Source organism: Lampris incognitus, chromosome 6, assembly GCF_029633865.1.
Source record: "Lampris incognitus isolate fLamInc1 chromosome 6, fLamInc1.hap2, whole genome shotgun sequence".
In the NCBI taxonomy this organism is placed as follows: domain Eukaryota; kingdom Metazoa; phylum Chordata; class Actinopteri; order Lampriformes; family Lampridae; genus Lampris; species Lampris incognitus.
Window position 1 is genome coordinate 45,109,217 of NC_079216.1, and position 19,387 is coordinate 45,128,603.

General features: G+C 43.6%; 1 protein-coding gene across 1 annotated transcript in view; it reads right to left on the bottom strand.

The window, feature by feature from the left end:
- Positions 1-19,387, bottom strand: part of ldlrad3 (low density lipoprotein receptor class A domain containing 3) — a 115,323-nt gene that overhangs the window by 46,438 nt on the left and 49,498 nt on the right. Inside the window, exons 3-4 of the mRNA XM_056282213.1 lie at positions 6,837-6,962; positions 3,862-3,996 (exon numbers count right to left, since the gene is read on the bottom strand). Of these exons, the coding sequence (XP_056138188.1) occupies positions 3,862-3,996; positions 6,837-6,962 (261 nt within the window). The remainder of the gene's footprint in view (positions 1-3,861; positions 3,997-6,836; positions 6,963-19,387) is intronic.

Genomic DNA, 19,387 nt, shown 5'->3' on the forward strand with positions numbered 1-19,387 from the left:
GGAAACATAAATACGCTTCTTACTTCTTTTTCCTTCCTTTCCTTTCCCCCTAACCTTTTCTTAGGAAAAGAGGAAGGGCTTGACTTGAAATGGATGCTACTCCCATCCTCGTTGGTTTAGCTCAACGCTTCACTCAGTTCTATCCGAATCCCTAAATCCCTTCACCAAATCACCTGTCTCTCTCTATTTACCCCACCATTTTCCTATCCATTCCTATTCATTGCTCCTCACTGCTCCCTAACTGGTTCACTGCATTGTGCTGAAATGTTGTGCTTTCCTTTCTTCTTTTCTATATATCTCTCTTATCCCTACATGTTTCCTACCCCGACTCCCTCTATCTTGCTGCGCAATGATTGGACCAGTGCCTTCATAGACACTTATGTATTGTTACAATACACTGTTTACCATTTGGCCACCTCTCTGCTCATCTAAAAACCCATTATCCAACAAATATTCCGATGAACAGTAAAAGTGGCTGTATCTAACCGTGCAAAGCAGTTTAAAATCAAAGTCAAGGAAAATAAAACACCAGGGGAATAAAAAAAAACCAAGGGCAAGCTAGTGTAGATCTAATTATCCGACACCTTACAGGGAGGGATACCCGAATGCCGTTCTACAACTGTTCTGATGATTTCTCCACAGATAGGCTGTTTGTTGATCTCTCAATAGGTGGCTTCTCAAATAGAAGAAGCAAATATGTAGACAATGAAGCAAAAAAAAAAAGAGTAAAGATGAAGTGAGGTTGAGGAGAGGAAGATAGGTAGAAAAACTGAGAAGAGGATGAGGAAGTGAAGGAGGAAAAGCTTTGCTCGGGTGGCTTAGAGCGGATATTGTATGCCTTATCTGTCACCTGCAGGTCTCTGCTTATTATAGAGAGAGGCAAAGTCAGAGCTGAATATAAGGTGATGGGCTTCTGTGTGTACGCTTGCATGCTTGTGTGTGTGTGTGTGTGTGTGTGTGCATGCATGTGTGTCTGTACATTTGTGAGCATCTGACATTTGTGCTCCAAGCATACAAGTTTGCAAAATACCCCAAAATAAGGTGATAGGACCAGTGCTAATTTCGTAGACTTTAAAATAACAGAAATAATCAAATCAAATCAATTTTATTTGTATAGCCCAATATCACAAATTACAAATTTGCCTCAGTGGGCTTAACAGCAACACAACATCCTGTCCTTAGACCCTCTCATCGTATAAGGAACAACTCCCTAAAAAACCCCTTTAACAGGGAGAAAAAATAGGAAGAAACCTCAGGGAGAGCAACAGAGGAGGGATCTCTCTCCCAAGACGGACAGTGTGCAATGGATGTTGTGTTCACACAATTTACATAATACAACATTGAAAGAGGATAACAGAATTATAATGGACATAAAATTTATGAAGAACATGATGCCAAGCAGTGTCCACGTGCCAACGGAGCAGTCCAGGACCCAAGCCACGCGACCAGCATCATCATGTAATAAGAAAAACTTAGGTGAGGAGTGGAAGGGCAGGCAGCATCCAAATGGCGGCCACCATCACCATGGAGACCTGGGAGGAGAACCGACTGCACATGCATGCAAGCGAGACTCACACGACACCATTCAAACACAGAAAAAGAGAAAGGAGAAGACATCATTCAGAGAGAGAGAAAACACATGTTAGAGAAGAGAACAGTTTGCAATAGTCATTAGCCATAATCAAATAAGTCATAAATTCGTCATAATCTAAACTCGACAATCTTGTCGGCAGAAGAGTGGTTGGTAAATTCATCAAGACAGAAAACCAACCCGCCATCAGTACAGGTTGTGAAGCACTCAACTTAAAGGCAACTAATTGTAAACTAAGGCAAAAAGATGAGTTTTAAGTTTGGATTTAAAGGACTCAACAGACTGATTGTCTGATGGCAGCAGGCAGGTTATTCCACAACAATGGAGGCCGACAGGAAAAGGCCCTGCCACCAGCTGACTTCTTTTTAACTTTGGGTACACACAGGAGCCCTGTATTTTGAGAACAAAGTGCTCGAGATGGCATGTAAGGTTTAAGGAGATCAGACAGGTAGGATGGAGCAAGCCCATTTAGGATTTTATAAGTCAGCAGAAGCACCTTGTATTCTGATCTAACATGGATAGGAAGCCAATGAAGGGAGGCAAGAATTGGTGTAATATGGTCAAATTTCCTAGTTTTAGTTAGGATTCTAGCAGCAGCATTGTGAACCATCTGAAGACTTTTACTACTAGAATGTGGCAGACCTGAGAACAGAACATTACAGTAATCAAGTCTGGATGAAACAAATGCATGTATTAGAATCTCTGCGTCAGCCATGGAGAGAAAAGACCAAATTTTAGATATGTTACGTAAATGAAAAAAGGCAGTCTTGGTGATTTCTTTAATGTGCTTATCAAAGGAAAGGCTGGGATCAAACGTAACACCAAGATTTTTGGCTGCCACACTTTATGAAACCACGGAGTTGTCGATTGTTATCATTACTTGATCAAATTGGTGTCTGTGTCTAACAGGGCCAATGACTAGCATCTCAGTTTTATCTGGATTTAAAAGCAGAAGTTAAGAGACATCCAGTTTTTCACAGTAGCCAAGCAGGCCTCTAAGTTAGTGATTTGAGTATGATCATCAGCCCTTATAGGCACATACAGCTGAGTATCATCAGCATAGCAATGGAAATTTATTCCGTAACTGTGTATAATTTGGCCAAGAGGTGTAATGTAAAGAGAGAAAAGTAGAGGGCCAAGTACTGAGCCCTGTGGCAAACCATGTTTAATGTCAGAAAATTTTGATATATTATTATAGCAGAAACAATGTGTTCTTCCAGATAAGTAGGACTTAAGCCAAGAGATAGCTAAGCCAGAGACACCAAAATTACAATTTAATCTATCCAAAAGTATACAGTGATCAATGGTGTCAAAGGCTGCCAGAGGTCCAGGAGTAGAAGCACAGAAGTGGAATCAGAGTCGATCGCCAGTAGAAGATCATTTACCACTCTAATCAGACTGTATGGAGTTTGCATGTTTTCCCCATGTCTGCGTGGGTTTCCTCCGGGTGCTCCGGTTTCCTCCCACAGTCCAAAGACATGTAGGTCAGGTGAATTGGCCGTACTAAATTGTCCCTAGGTGTGAATGTGTGTGTGTGTGTGTCGGCCCTGTGATGGACTGGCGGCCTGTCCAGGGTGTCTCCCTGCCTGCTGCCCAATGACTGCTGGTATAAGCTCCAGCATCCTTGCGACCCTGAGCAGGATAAGTGGTTTGGATAATGGATGGATGGATAATCAGACTCATGTTGGATGTAAATTGTTCCTGATTCCTGATGTACTCCAGCTGCACTGACACTTGAATGAGTTAAATTTGTACACGTGTCATGTTCCAAGGTCTTGCTGTGTTAGCATGTCGCTAAATTAGCATTCATGCTACGATAAAACTGCTCATCCGCTGCTCCAGCATGTGGAAATTAAGAACATTGGTTAATGTCTATCCACATTCTGTTCTAGCCCAAGCTTCAGTAGCACTGTTCACTGTTTGCAAACTGAAAAGGCTCACTTGCTGCACATGTAATCAACCAGCAAAGCAACTGCCAACGTAAATGTCCTGCTGTATGTAAATAAGCATGTGTAGAGTGCATATTGCTGTTGTCTGTCAGATACAATACATCTTATCAAAAACTGGGTCAATAAAAAAAAACACATTCTTCACATTTGATATCAAGCAATGAATTTCTGGCAGATTTCAAGGTTCCAAAGTTAAACAAACTCCTGTTACAAACAATGGCTTCAACTTTCACTTAAAGTTAGAAAACCATACATGAAGGTAACTATATGATTTTCAATTTTTTTTTTGCACACATGACTTGGATTTCATTTGGGGGTTACCTGCAGTGGTCAGGCAGTGCTCCTCATCACTGTTATCTTGACAGTTGTCCTTGCCATTACACAAGAAGCTGCGGTCCACACAACGGCCATTTCGACACTTGAAGCGAGCTTCTGAGCACACCAACGGGTTACCTGCTGTGGTTGGGTCAGAGCAGAGATTAGAGGTTAAAGGTTAGGGCAAGATTTATAGTTACCCTGGAAAAGAACAGCACCTATGTCAGTTCCCTCAAGGAGCTGCTGGTGTTTTACCAACACAAACTGAGGGATGTACTTATGCTATGATAAACCTCTCTGTGGTGTTTGTATGTACAATTTGTTTGAAGTTGGCTTCATATAGATTTTTGGTCCTATCCCAACTGGATCGCCTCGTTTGTATCCATTGAAAAATACGATTTCACACTTTCAGAGGAATTTTCAGAGAGAAGTGATGAAAAATTTAATAGTAGCACAGCAACATGATTGCAGAGCATTTGATACAGGGATTTGACGAAAATCCAAAAAACAAACACAAAAAACCAACCTTCCAAGTGCTACTATTTCTGTTTAGCACACACTCTGGTTGCCTTTTGTCTAGCTTCTGTGAAATGAGGCAGAATTATCTTGTGAGAAGATCCAGACTATTACACGGTGGTGATGCAGTGTGTGGCGGAAGCATGGAGCAAAGCTCAATTTAAATGGCTAGATTAGATTTGTGTGCATGGGCAAGCTAGGAACATTGCCTCTAACAATGAAAAGTGATTGGCTTACTGCAAGTTGCTCCGCTGCAATATCAAGAGCTGAGAACAGTGCCGGGACTGAGCCCATGTGAGAATAGTCTACATCGCAGTTATGTTGGCTACACCTTGATCTCAAATTCCCCCAAATGCCCTTCCATGTCATCAACAATAGTCTAGAACTTAGGTTATTATAAAGGATTCAAGAAAAAAAGGCTTCATTGTGTCTGTAAGTACATGTAGAGCTGAACAACATTGGAAAAAAAAAAACGACATTGCAATATTTTTGTTTTCTGCAATTTGCTTTGCAAGAAAAACAAGAGATAATTGCACCAAATAAATGGAGCTTTTAACTTAAATAGCTTCATTTGGAGAGGATTCATCACTCTAGTAATGATGATGGTGATATTAGAAGGGGAAATAAGGCAATTATTCAATATTCTGGTTGACTCATCATGATCCCATTGTATTCAGCTAATACTCCCCCCATTAATAAAGGCTAGCCCATTATCATCACATTTATGATGTACTTTGCTTACACCTAAAGAAGGGGGCTCTTCTGTGAATGAGTAAAAGAAGGGTGGTATGTAGAATGGCTTCAGCCGCAATATCACCGAGGGACATGATAAAACAGATCATTTAAAATTTTATTGCAAAAAATACAAACCTCTTAAATAGAATTCTTTTAAACGACCAAAATTAGACAAGAAAAAGCAGTAAAAACAGTGATAAAATCAATAGAACAAACTTCTTTCAAATGACCTTGGCCCAGCTCGTCTTACACTGCATCGTTTGCACTGCAGTACTGCACATGTGTATAGTGCAGTGTTGATGCTGAAACAATATATTGTTCAGCCCTACTTGTTATAGCGCTCACAACTTCGGACCTCTGCCCCCATATTTCAAAGATCGTGTCAAGAATGTGGGCGTTATCTTCGACTCAGCCTTCAGACTTGACAAACAGACAAACTCTGTTGTAAAATCTAGCCTCTTGCAGCTCAGAAATATAGCAGATACGAAGCCCTTTCTCTCATTCCATGACCTGTAAAAAAATCATGCATGTTTTCATCTCTTCTCGCATAGACTACTGTAACTCCCTATACACAGATGTCCATCATTCATCCTTCTCCCACCTTCAGCTTGTCCAAAATGCTGCTGCCAGACTTCTGACGGGCACCAGAAAGAATGAACACATCACTCCTGCATTGACCTCTCCCCACTGGCTCCCCGTAAGTTTTAGGATTGATTTTAAGGATTTATTGTTTGCATGGGCTTGCTCCTTCAAACATTTCTGACCTCCTTTTCCCGTTCCACTTCTAGGTCACTCATGATCCTCCAGCGAAATACTTGTGTGTGCCACGGTTTCGGTTAAAGCTGAAGGGGGATTGTGTTTTTGCTGTTGTTGCCCCAAGAGTGCGGAATAAACTACCTCTTTCTATTAGGTCTGCCCCCACCCCGACACTTTCAAATCCCTCTTGAAAGCCCAGCTTTATTTCCTCACATTTGAGCTTTACCTGAGGGGCTCTTTATTTGTCATGTGTGGTCCTGTCCTCGTTTGTTTTTTTTCTTCAATGTATTTATCTACTCTCTTATTTATTGATTTAAATACAGCACTTTGTCCAGGTATTTTTTTTTTTAAATTCCCCCTTTTTCTCCCCAATTGTATTCGGCCATTTACCCCACTCTTCTGAACATTCCAGGTCGCTGCTCCACCCCCTCTGCTGATCCAGGGAGGGGTGCAGACTACCACATGCCTCCTCTGGTACATGTGGAGTTGCCAGCCCCTTCTTTTCACCTGACAGTGAAGAGTTCTGCCAGGGGGATGTACCGTGTGGGAGGATCACGCTACTCCCCCCAGTCCCCCCTCCCCCCTGAACAGGCGCCCCTACTGATCAGACGGGATGCTAGTGCAGTGACCAGGACACGTACCCACATCCGGCTTCCCACTTGCAGACACGGCCAACTGTGTCTGTAGGGATGCCCGGCCAAGCTGGAGGCAACATGGGGATTCGAACCGGGATCCCCGTGTTGGTAGGCAGTGGAATAGACCGCTACGCTACTCGGACGCCCTTTGTCCAGTTTTTAACACCTTGGTTAATGTTGGTTGTTTTTAAATGTGCTCTTTAAATAAACTTGACTATGATGGATCAGTTACTGCCATACAGTTTCGCGTATTTAGGGGAGGTTGTATGTTATGATATGTGGTCACTGTGGAATCAGTTTGGTGGTTATTATTGTGTTTGGTTGCCATGGGAAACTCACTGCAGTTCTCTTCGTCACTACCGTCAGGGCAGTCGCTGAAGCCATTACAACGGAAGCGTCCGATGATGCAGTGGATCCCATTAGCACAGGCGAAGAAGGTGGGCGCGCACTTGGACTTGACCTTAGCTGCAAAGACAAGAGAGAGATAGATGGGGGGAGGGGGAAAGATTAGAATGAGGAAATAATCTATGGGCCATGGGAAGATGAGGCTGCAAATTTCAATGTGCGACATCATGTTTCATAATGAAGAAGCAAGTTTCAACATTGGAGGTATTTTTATAAAAGAAACACAGCTATAAGGCACCTAACATTCTTTCGCATTATGTACAGTATGCCAGGCAACTATTCACATCTGTTTTATAAACAAATGCAACTACAGCATATTACATAAAGCTCAAACAGATAAAACGATCGTGTGCTACAGATCAGTGAATTTATAAATTCATTTCAGGGATGCATGGTATTGGATTTTTGCTGATATTCTATATGCCGATATTTTCAAACTCATTTTGGCCGATTGCCGATACATACACATTTTTTTTATTTTTTTATTATTATTTCATTGAAGAGAACACCAAGTCTCTCCATTGAATTCAATGAGTTTGTTTTTAAGGGCTTTCACCTTTGGGTGGTCGCTACTATATTTCTTAACTTTGTCAAAGAACTGAAGTAGAGGCTTCTGACAGGTTTTTCCTGATGCCATTTTTTTTCTTGCTTACTTTTCAGAAACTCTTTGTGGTATTCAGGATGACAGCTCTCAAGATGCAAAATTAAATGGGTAGCGTTAAAGGAGTGTGATTTTACCCCTCTTCGCATCACTGGTGCTTTATAAGCATTGTAAAAAGCAATTTTGTTATCCATTTCAGACTTCGAAATACTTCCATACAGCTGACATGCTGAAGCTTGTTCGCTGGCGATCATAATAAACATTTAGGTAGCGTCATCGCGTGCGCATAGGTAATGCGTCACCTTATCGGCAAGGCACATCTGCAGAAATTTTCCTATCTGCCAATGCAGAGAATTAACTTCCTGAGTTTTTATCGGCCGATGCCGATATTGTGCCGATATCATCGTGCATCCCTAATTCATTTTGTGCCCTTCTTATCTCCTTCCTGCCATGTCAGAAAATTAAAGAGCAAGAACATAAATAGGAAGAAGCTGTGAGAGAGAGAGAAATAAAATTCAAGTTAAAGACAAAGACAGAGAGAGCAAATCTGTGAGTGTTAGTATGGATCCTGCCATCGATCAGTTTAAAGCAGGCCACAGGACTTATCTCTCTGGACAGGCCTGGGACTGACTGATGATCATCCCAGAACATCAATGCCCATCACCCTCCGTTTAGCACTAACCCCGAGTTTTACTTAAATCAATTGATCTTTCCTGGCTCGGAGAAAAACAAGGTAATGAGCAGATGTAAGCAAAGACAAAAAAGAGAGGCTCTCATTCAAGTCCTGTCCATACTATTCTTCTCTTCTCAGACTGTCAGTGCCTTCATTACATCAAAAGCATAGAATTGTTTTAAGATGAGAGGAAAGCAGCTACTCTGAAAAAGTGCTGTACCCGTCTTCTTTTTTTTTTTGCACAGTCAGTTGCTTTCTAAAATTGAGAAAAGTTAAAACTTTAAGGGTTTGCTTGTGACATTGAGGACTCGCATCACATCGCAAACCAATGAGTCACAAAAGGTCTCATATGATGTAGGCAGCTGACAATTTGGGATGACAACAAGAATGAATGTGCATGAAATAGTGGCAAAAATGGAGGTTTGCTTCAAACCAGGAACATAATCAGTAATAAGGGCGCATTTTTTTTAAAATTTTTTGGACCCCCCCCCCTTTTTTTTCCTCCCCAGTTGTACATGGCCAATTACTCCAATCTTCTGAACCATTCCGGTCTCTGCTCCACCCTCTCTGCCAATCCGGGGAGGGCTGCATACTACCACACGCCTCCTCTGATACAAGTGGAGTCACCAGCCGCTTCTTTTCACCTGACAGTGAAGAGTTTCACCAGGGGGACGTAGCATGTGGGAGGATCACGCTATTCCCCCCAGTTCCCCCTCCCCCCCAAACAGGCGCCCTGACCGACCAGAGGAGGCGCTATTGCAAGGACTAGAACACATACCCACATCTGGCTTCCCACCCGCAGACATGGCCAATTGCGCCTGTAGGGATGCTCAATCAAGCCGGTGGTAACACGGGGATTCGAACTGGCGAGCCCCGTGGTGGTGGGCACAAAATGACTGGGTTGAGTGTAGTTCCTGGGAAGTATCTCAGGGATCTAAAAGTACTGTTTGCTGATATTGCCTGCTACAGCCGCTGGTTGTTACTGGCACAAATGGCACATCATGCAACCCACTCTTTCATATTATCAGCAGAGCATTTGGGACAGAAAAGGTATTTACATAAAAAAAAAATTATTAGTTCGAACACGATATTGGAAGAGCCACTTCACATATCACAGCTTACAAGCCTGACTGAAGCAAGAGAATTGGCGTAAGAGATCAGCGTTTTCCAGGTTACAATGTCACCTATTGCTATGTAACACATGACAGTTCTGTTACTTTAAAGTACATTTTGTTCAATTACTCATGGAGAGTTTCCTTTTGGGATTCTGCACTATAACTTAAAACCCAAAACTGATAAATATACAATTATGTTAGAATTGCCTCTGTCTAAAAAGTACTTATTGGAGTCACAGCAAAGAAGAAAACAGTGTATGCTGTTATACCTTGTTATACCATTAATCTAAGAGTCATAAATGCACACACCAATTTAAGCACACACGAAGAAACTTCGTGAAAGTGAACAGTAGACAAATGCAAATTTTGTGGACCCAAAATGATCCACACTGTCCCATTCAAGTCCTTAACAAAACTCATTTTTGTGCCAATAACAAATCCCATCATGGGCGGCACGGTGGCGCAGTGGTTAGTGCTGTCGCCTCACAGTGAGAAGATCCTGGGTTCGAACCCTGGGGTTGTCCAACCTTGGGGGTCATCCCATGTCGTCCTGTGTGGAGTTTGCATGTTCTCCCCGTGTCTGCGGTGGGTTTTCTCCGGGTGCTCCGGTTTCCCCCACCATTAAAAAAGACATGCATGTTAGGGTTACATTTTAATGGCCTGGTGGCCTGTCCAGGGTGTCTCCCTGCCTGTCGGCCAATGACTGCTGGGATAGGTTCCAGCATCCCCACGACCCTGATAAGGATAAGCGGCTTGGATAATGGATGGATGGATGGTAGGGTTAATACTCCTGTCTGTGCCCTTGACCGAGGCATGGCAAGACGAACTGGAGTTGGTCCCCAGGTGCTCCATGGCGGCTGCCCACTACTCGTTGCTACACAGCTAGGATGGGTTAAATGCAGAGAAGAATTTCCATTCAGGGATCAATACTGTATATCAAAATAAATAAATAAAAATCAAATTATCGCAGGCAACGTTTCTGGAATTATAGCAGTCATGTCTAATAGTTCAGAGCAAATTCTGACACAAAGATTCAGTCATTCCTCAAGTTGTGAAGAGGATTTATAGGTTTCATTTAATGTATTGTATGATACACTTAAGTTCTAATGTTCTCTCCTCTCTTTTTCTCTTCATACACACATACACATGTACATACACACATACAGACATACATACACGTATACTCACATGCACTAAATGTGCACTACAATACACATGGAGTAGATGTTTGAACACTATTTATACCGTGATCAGACAAAGCATTGTTGAATCTCTGTCTAGACCGACTTTCCAGCTGGCATCAGTTTAATTTGTAATAGTACAATGTTCAGTAAAGACTTTGAAAAGAATTAGTTCGTGTTCTGCCTTTTCCATTAACCACACATTGCTCAAACGTCGTCACACAGAGACAGCATCACAGCCCCACAGAGACATACACACACACACAGCTACAGGAGAGTTGTCAAATCAGAGGCTAATATCGCCTCTTTTACCTCAATTTAGACCCGGCAACCTGGGTCCAAGTGCGTCTCTTCCCGAGGAGACAGCAATGCCCCTCTGAAGATATTGACGTTTTCATGTTGGGCGCCAATTAAATGTAGAGGATTCAAAACCTGAAAAAATGGGATTCTAGAGCAATGTGTGGCTAATGGAAATGGCAAAACACGAACTAATTCTTTGCAAAGTATTTGCTGAACATTGTACAAATTAAACTGATGCCAGCTGGAAAGTCGGTCTAGACAGAGATTCAACAATGCTTTGTCTGATCACAGTATAAATAGTGTCCAAACATCTACTCAGTGTGTATTGTAGTGCACATTTAGTGCATGCGAGTATACGTGTATGTACATGTATATGCGTGCGATTGTGAATCCTGGAACAGGAATGTGTAACCTGTGTGTATGTATGTGTCTACGCAGGTGTGTGTGTCTATGTATATGTGTGCATGAAGAGAAAAAGAGGAGAGAAGATTAGAACTTGTGTATCACACAATACATTAAATGAAACCTATAAATCCTCTTCAGTCGACAGCAGGTGATATGTGAATGTCAAGGGACTCAACATATGCCAATGACTATAACCATTCCAGCTTCTACATCGACATTTTATGAATACCTACTTCGATGTGATTTTCTACATACTGTCACCTGGTAGGACCGAATATAACGCTAGGACTACCTATAAATGAGGCCCCAGGAGTAGTCATTACTGTTACTATAGCACGGGATCATAAACCTTGTGTTACAACCAAAGAATGCAACAATACACACACATCCATACACACGAGGAAGGGTGTAGCAGGCACACCAGACATCTCAGCCAACTGCTAAACGACCCTTTTTTGTGTGTGTGTGTGTGTGTTTTTCCCATACTACTAAGGGGTGGAAGTGGCCAGCTCACAGCTTGGCAAGGGGTCGTCTTAAATGCCAAGGGCACACATCTCTCCCCCTGCAGCGAACGGTGGTAGGCTGATTTATGAGTTCTTTCAAGCAGTGGGGACTATTTGTGGTGAATGGGGAGGGGCAGGCCTAACAATCGGTGAAAGTTTAAAGGCCCCCCCCCCCCCCGTCTCCAGGATGAAATGTAATATTCCGAGCTGCGAGAAGAGCTGGACTCGCGCCTGGTCTCTGCACGCACGCTCTGGCGAGTCTTTGCTTACCTGCACAGCAGAGACCCGGACTGCTCAAAGGCAGTTTTACATGGTGTATCACATCTTTTAGTCTCCAGGGAGAGGCTGAACATAACTGTGAACTGTGGTATAAGAAAAAAAAAAGACAGGGGAACTTGTGTGAAGAAGGTCATTTAAAATCATCTCAAGTTTTTTTTCCCCAAAATGTTTCATCTATTTTCATCGATTCATTTTGCATTTCCTGCAAAATGTTGTTCTTTCTTTCCACTTCCTGCTACTTTGCTCGTGTGCTCGCCGTGGAAAGTAATGAGCACTTGTTCAGGTGGTTGTGGCACATATTAAGCATCTCTTTGAGAAGAAAAGTCTTTTCTGCTTGCTGGATCTCTACCTAGGTTTTTCATGTGCTCGGCAGGATTGTTCAGAAAGACAGAGGCTTTGCTGAAAGCCCTCTCCATTTTAATCTGAGCGCTGGCTAATACAGAGCATCGCAATGGATGGCAGGCTAAACAAGCCCCATTTTGGTCAGCACAACTCAAGTATTTGGAAGACTGCATTAGAAATCATAGATTATTATTCTAGTTTTGGCAATAGATCCATTTGTATGTACTGACTGCACCTTGAGTGCACTATATCTTTCAGAAAATGTGCCCCATGGATATCCCACCATGCAATCGTAACAACAGCAACAACCGAACTAATGAGCAGCAACATCTAGGGATGGGCAATAATTAAATACTTAAGATCATCAGTCAATTGTATTGAAAGAAAAGCATAACAATAGAGGCCCCGAACCCCCTAACTGGGGTTAAGCATTCAGGTTTTTCTCTTTAATTTCACACACACACACACACACACGTCGCGGTTGCCACATTGTCATTTGTATTGGTACTTTCTCTGTGCCCCACTTTTTTATTGTCTCTTTCCTTCTTCATTCGCCTGTCCATCACATCAAGAGCTGCCTCCTTTGCTGCACCTTGCACTGTGGAATGTCCCCATTGCAAATCAATGACTGACCTCCTCTTGGTTGGGCCTCTGCACCAAAGTCCACTTTGCAGTGTGGAATGTATCAATCCACATGGAAACGCTAACAAGTACTCATCTCCCCAGCACCACCTTCTAACACCCCCCCACCCCAAAATTATTTTTGATATTGCCCAGCACTACCACCAACCGGTACTATTCAATAGTCTGCAAAGGTGATAGGAATCTGTGTATAGTGAATACAGGGATGACGCGGACCGCGTTAGCTGACTGACCTTTTCTGAAATTAGCTTAAAACAACACATATATCACAGTTCTATAGAATGGAAACCCTGATTTGGAAGGGTAATAGTTGTTAGCTCAGTAGCCTAATGTGCTTGACTGCTTTAGGGCTTGTACTCACTGCCAGGGCTGAGCAGGGATTTATGGACATAAAACTAATCAAAATTTATTAAAGGGAGATAGTTAGGCGAGGAAAAGATTGGGAGCAAGAGACTTTAAAAACACAAACTCAGGCACCAGTTATTAAATTTCCCTTGGTAATCCTTCCATGAAGGTGTCCCCCCCCCCTTTTCCTCTGCTGTTTGTCCCCATCCAAATTCACGTTGTTGATTCAAGTAATGTCGATTCATTTCATTTCTCTGCCTTACATACAACCTTCTGTCTGTTTCCCATCCATCCCGTCACGCTCTCTAGCCCCGAGTTTAAACTTGTTAAGCTCGGTGCCAAACTTTCTTTCACTTCCCAAAGCCTAAAGAGAAGTTGTTTACAAAAACCAGGCTGGGTGCTGAATGGTTACCAAACTCAGTTCCAGTGTTCAGCTGAGTGGTACAAATGAAAATGAATGAGGTAGCAGTCAATTTGATCCCTAAAGGTAAGACAACCATCAGCAGAAAAACTCTGCCTCATCACAATAAATGCACAGCGGGAAGAAACACACCGCGTGTCTGCATGCAAATATACACGGTGTGTGCATATGCATGCATGTATACATCCTGTTTCAACGCTCTCTCTCTCTCTCTCTCACACCGTTACAGAAAGAAACCGGTGCATGGGCAAGCAGGACATACGTATATGCGACTGCGACTGTCTTTCTTTACAACTAAATGGAAGCCCTTTAATAACGCAGCGTAAAGTTGAAGTAACAGCGCTGCCATTTCTCTCTTTCTCCCCTCCCCCAGCTGGAGTCAACAACCCCGCCAGGTTGAACCCAGCAGCACAGGTCCTGTTTTAGCTCATACGTTTCTCGTTCTCCCATACCCACTTCTATGTCCTCCTCCTCACTTCTCCCCTTTTCTCCCTGTGCCCACTACGCGAGAGGAGAGAATAACTTGTTCAGCACAGGTAGGCCGAGTCGTGACAGGCATGCATGAGCGAGAGAGTAAGGAGTGACACACACACACACACAGGAAGGAGGACCAAGGGAAGATGACAACAAGAGAGAAAATGGTATGTGTGTGGGGGGAGGGTGAGAGCAAGAGCACAGACAACTGAGGACTTGAACGGATCCTTTGCCCTTGTTGACCATTTCTGAGCGATAGGAAAATCAATAGGTAGTGGAGTCAGGGTGAAAGCGAGGAGGCCAGTGGTTGTCGAGGGGCCAGTCTGTGAAGAAGATGGGGGGGGGGGGGGAGCTGGGAATCAAATTAATCAATCGGTACGTTTCACTGTTCAGGCCCGGTGTACTTGTACAATACAATAACCTTCATGCAGAAGTAGGCACTGCACACATTGTGGAGCAGCCTTCATCTAAGCGGCTGAGAACTGTTTGGAACACTAGTTTTCTGCAAGGCCAGCAACCTCCGCCTTCGAAATGAGGCAGGGAGTCCGTTCTTATGAAGCTTACATGATATAGCGAGCACATGTGCAAAACAAAAAAATCAAATATGGAGTTGGATTGTGGACACACTTCTGAGAGAGAAAGGGGGGGGGGTCAAGGGAAGCCACCACATGTAGGCTGAAAAATAAAGGAGTGATAGATCAGATAAAACGCTTGTTGCAATATTCATCACTAAGGGGAATGTACCTCTAACCGAGGGCTGTTTGAACTGGCTGCACCCACTGACCTCATAACGTTTCGTTTTCCTGTTGCAGATTTCAGCGCAATCGTTTTGCTTAATTTGTGGCTGTCAAGGGGCTAAGGATGCCGTTAAGTGTAATAGAATAGATAAAGTAAGAAGGGAGATAGGACAACTGCACTGAAACGAAGAAAGCAGGGGAAAGAGAAAGACACAGGGAGACTGTGTAAGACCCTAATCAATATTTCATCCCCGTTTCTTGGTATTAATTACACCAGCTCATTGATCAGTCATCCATTAAGCGTCTGGGCTGCACCAGAGTCAGTCCCATTAAATCTTCTTCTCCTTCCCTCAATTTGCACTAACCATTTATGTGCCTCTTCTCTCCTCTCCTCCTCTTCTTACCACTCAATAGCTCCCCTCTCTTCTGTATTAAGCTTTCTTCATACCAAGAAAGGCTAAAAAAAAAAAATCCAAACCAAGACATGCTCCTCGCCAAGTCCCCCTAACTCCCACGATTCTGCCTGGTTTTTCTTCCATGACACAGCCTAGCTACATAAAGACATGCACGCATGCACACGTGCGCACACGCTCTCTCGCAGCCGAGTGCACCCATACTGCGAAAAGCAGAGCAGAACAGGACAAAGAAGAAGAGAAGAAAAAGCCTATCTGTCAGCGGTACATGCTTCCTTCTCCCTGCGTCAGTACATTGGTCACTCTTCTTATCGCAAGCACGCACACTCCTAATCTCAGCCACCCCCGTCTCTCCCCGAGGACCGCGTGGTGCAGGACCGGGTGTATTTGAGCATCAATATCTAAATCAAACCCAACGTCTCCCAGGGGTTTGTTAGCAATTTCCACCCCTGCTGCGTAGCAGGACTTTTCGGTCAATAAGACGTTAGCAACTCTATGGAACGTAATACCTCGGGGGGGATACAGCTAGGAGCCGGATACCCAAAGCAGAGAGCAGCACCAAACCTTCTCCAGGATTCTGCTAAAAAAAAAAAAAAAAACATTACAGTAATCCAATAATGTGGATTTGGTTCCTGTAATGTTGTTGGGAGCTAATAGGAACATGAAACCATACATTAGGAAATCAAAACGTCTACAAGTGGCGGCGTAATCGTAGATTAACAGACTCCGACAGTAATCAGCTGCTGTGCATGTGTCAATGTCCCACCCTTCGGTTCCACCTTGGCACCCATCCCTCGTCAGCTGTGAACCAAGAGGGCACAGTCACAATGGAGGAGGGTGAAAGGCTCATGTGCAAATCATGGCCAAACACAGACGCACACTGTGAAATTAATTTTAAAATGTAGCTCATGTACCGGGCTAGTGAAAGGCTCCTTTCTGTAGAACACAATGACTGTGCGAGATATCAGAGGCAGGGCAGCACACGGTCGGGTTTTTCTGGTAGAAATGTAAATGTTCAAATTTGCTGTATATCGTTTGATATATACGCTATAGCAATGTATTGCTGTAATTTCAAACATACATGTAAATTGATTGTGGGCCAAAATCAAGGATGAGATTGTTGCCAGACCTTTGGTGGGGCTAATCACTAACATGCTGACATTTAATCTCACATTAGACTGTATTATCCACATAGATTTGTCGCTGGGTATTGCGACACCTCTGAAAATGTTTGTGAACGACTGCATCTATAAGTATATTGCATTCTAAGATAAAGAATTTGCCTTTTTTAGTTTTCTATTAACGGTATAATCCTCATAAGTAACAAATTTGATAAAATATTTCTTTTACCGGGCTGTCTGGGTGGCGTAGCGAGCTATTCCGTTGCCTACCAACATGGGGATCGCCGGTTCAAATCCCTGTGTTACCTCCGTATTGGTCGGGCATCCCTACAGACACAATTGGCCGTGTCTGCGGGTGGGAAGCCAGATGTGGGTAGGTGTCCTGGTCACTGCACTAGAGCCTCCTCTGGTTGGTCAGGGCGCCTGTTCGGGGTTGAGGGGGAACAGCATGATCCTCACACATGCTACATCCCCCTGGGGAAATTCTTCACTGTCGGGTGAAAAGAAGCGGCTGGCGCCTCCACATGTATCAGGGGAGACATGTGGTAGTCTGCAGCCCTCCCCGGATCAGCAGAGGGGGTGGAGCAGCGATCCGGACAACTCGGATGAGTGGGGTAATTGGCCATGTACAATTGGGAGAGAAAAAAAAAATATATATATATACACACACACACGTATATCTCATAGCTCAAAGTTGTTAAATGGCAGAACAAGCTTGTCTCTCTCTCTCTCTCTCTCTCTCTCTCTCTCGAGAGAGAGAGAGAGAGAGAGAGAGAGAGAGAGAGAGAGAGAGAGAGCGCTTACTGAACCACCACCACTATTCTCTCTTGAGATGCACCGATCTATCGGCCTGTAACCAGAATTGGCCAATTTTCAGCTTGATCGGCCATAACCAGTGACTGGCCGGTCAGCATCAGATATCCAACTCTGTTCCGCTCAAATTTACATGCATGCACCGCATGATGGTTCACGTCGTGCACACACGTCCGCCAAAATCGGTAGATCAGACTTGTAAAATATTGGAATCGGCCAAGAAAACTGCAATCAATGCATCTGTAATTCTCTCTTATTCTATCACTTGGTACAGAGATGCCATCAACAGATACAAGTGCTCTATCAACACGCTCCAACAAACCAATCTTTTGATGAAAGTTTTTAAGAGTTTCTGATGTGTCCGCTTGCTTTTTGGGGTTGTTGTTTAGCTAAAAACATGATTCAGATGAGATAAATTTAGCTCTGCTGAACCGGTGCAACAACATCACACGTGTGTCTAATAAGGACATTATGTAAATATGTAATGTTAGCTACTCAATTCCAAATGTGCAGTCTAGGCCTTTGCCCAATTACAAACTTAGAATGATCCCTCATCCTTCACACAACAGCTGTGCTTCACATATATGACACTATCTGTGGGTCCTTATTGAGGGTGCAGTGAAAATTCAACTTGGGGAGAAGTTTCGCAGTTTCAAGCGAGTAATATATCAACTCCTTCAAAAGTGTGGTCTCCCATTTGTCTCCACAGCTAGTTCAGACCTGTCATTCATTTCAAATGCTGCCGTCTTTTGGTCATAACTCAGTCCCTACATTTTTTCATCACTGACAACTTTTTTTTTTTTTTTTTAATCTTTGATCACCCTTTAAAATGTCTCCTCACAACTTTTTTCTTTTTTTGATTTCCCCCCCTTTTTCTCCACAATTGTACCCATCCAATTACCCCCACTCTTCCAAGCCGTCCCGGCCGCTGCTCCACCCCCTCTGCCAATCCAGGGAGGGCTGCGGACTACCACATGCCTCCTCCGATACATGTGGAGTCACTAGCCACTTCTTTTCACCTGACAGTGAGGAGTTTCACCAGGGGCATGTGGCGCATGGGAGGATCACGCTATTCCCTCCAGTTCCCCTTTTCCCCCCGAACAGGCGCCCTGACCAATCAGAGGAGGCCCTAGTGCAGTGACCAGGACACATGCCCACATCTGGCTTCCTACCCACAGACACTGCCAACTGTGTCTGTAGGGACACCCCACCAAGCCGGAGGTAACACAGGGACTCAAACAGGCAATCCCTGTGTTGGTTGGCAATGGAATACACTGCTACGCTACCCGGACGCCCTCAACTTTATATTTTGTTTCCTGTGTATCTCTACTCACTGCTCTCCTCATATCCTGCACAGACAAGGGCCAAGGGGCTAATCTTGGCTCTCCAGTAAAGCCCAAAAAGCTTCCCCCCCCCCTCTTGGTCCTCCTCCTCATCCCCTTCCTCTTTTGCTCCCTCACAGACTACCATCATGGACACCAGGGAGCAGGTTGATGGCTTCGCACCTCTTGTAAAATGAATTAGTCAGCGGCCTGCGAGTGAATCATTTCTTGATGACCCCCATGCCAACACGCACTCATTCATCCATGGATGCAAACATGCACAAAAAGACAGCAATTACAGAATATTGTCTAACTAAACCACCACAGATGTGTTTTCATTTGCGTTCCCCTTGGGTTCCTCTGAGGTAGTGCAGAGATTAGACTCAATAGAAAAAAAAAAAACTACATAAAACCAATTTGTAAGGTGTCTTGCTGCAACATGTCAAGACGGTAATACAATATGTTAAACCTTTAATGCAATAACAGTCAGGCTGCGGATACTACATGCCCTTCTCAGTGCAGACCGCGATTTAGGAGCCAGCAAAAGTATTTACATGACTCAAACTGACCCTCGTGCTGGAGGGAAGGCAGAAAATAAACAAAGCAAAAAAGAGCCGCCGTGTTTGGGAGGTAGGGAGAAGCCTGTCTTTTCTTGGTAAATAAACATCCCTAGACCTTGGGCAGATGTAGCGGGACTTATCAAACGAAACAGGCTAGGCTAGAGATGCACACAAAAAATAAATACAAAAACCCAAGAAAATACAGAAAGAAAAAGAACGAACAATATATAAAACATTG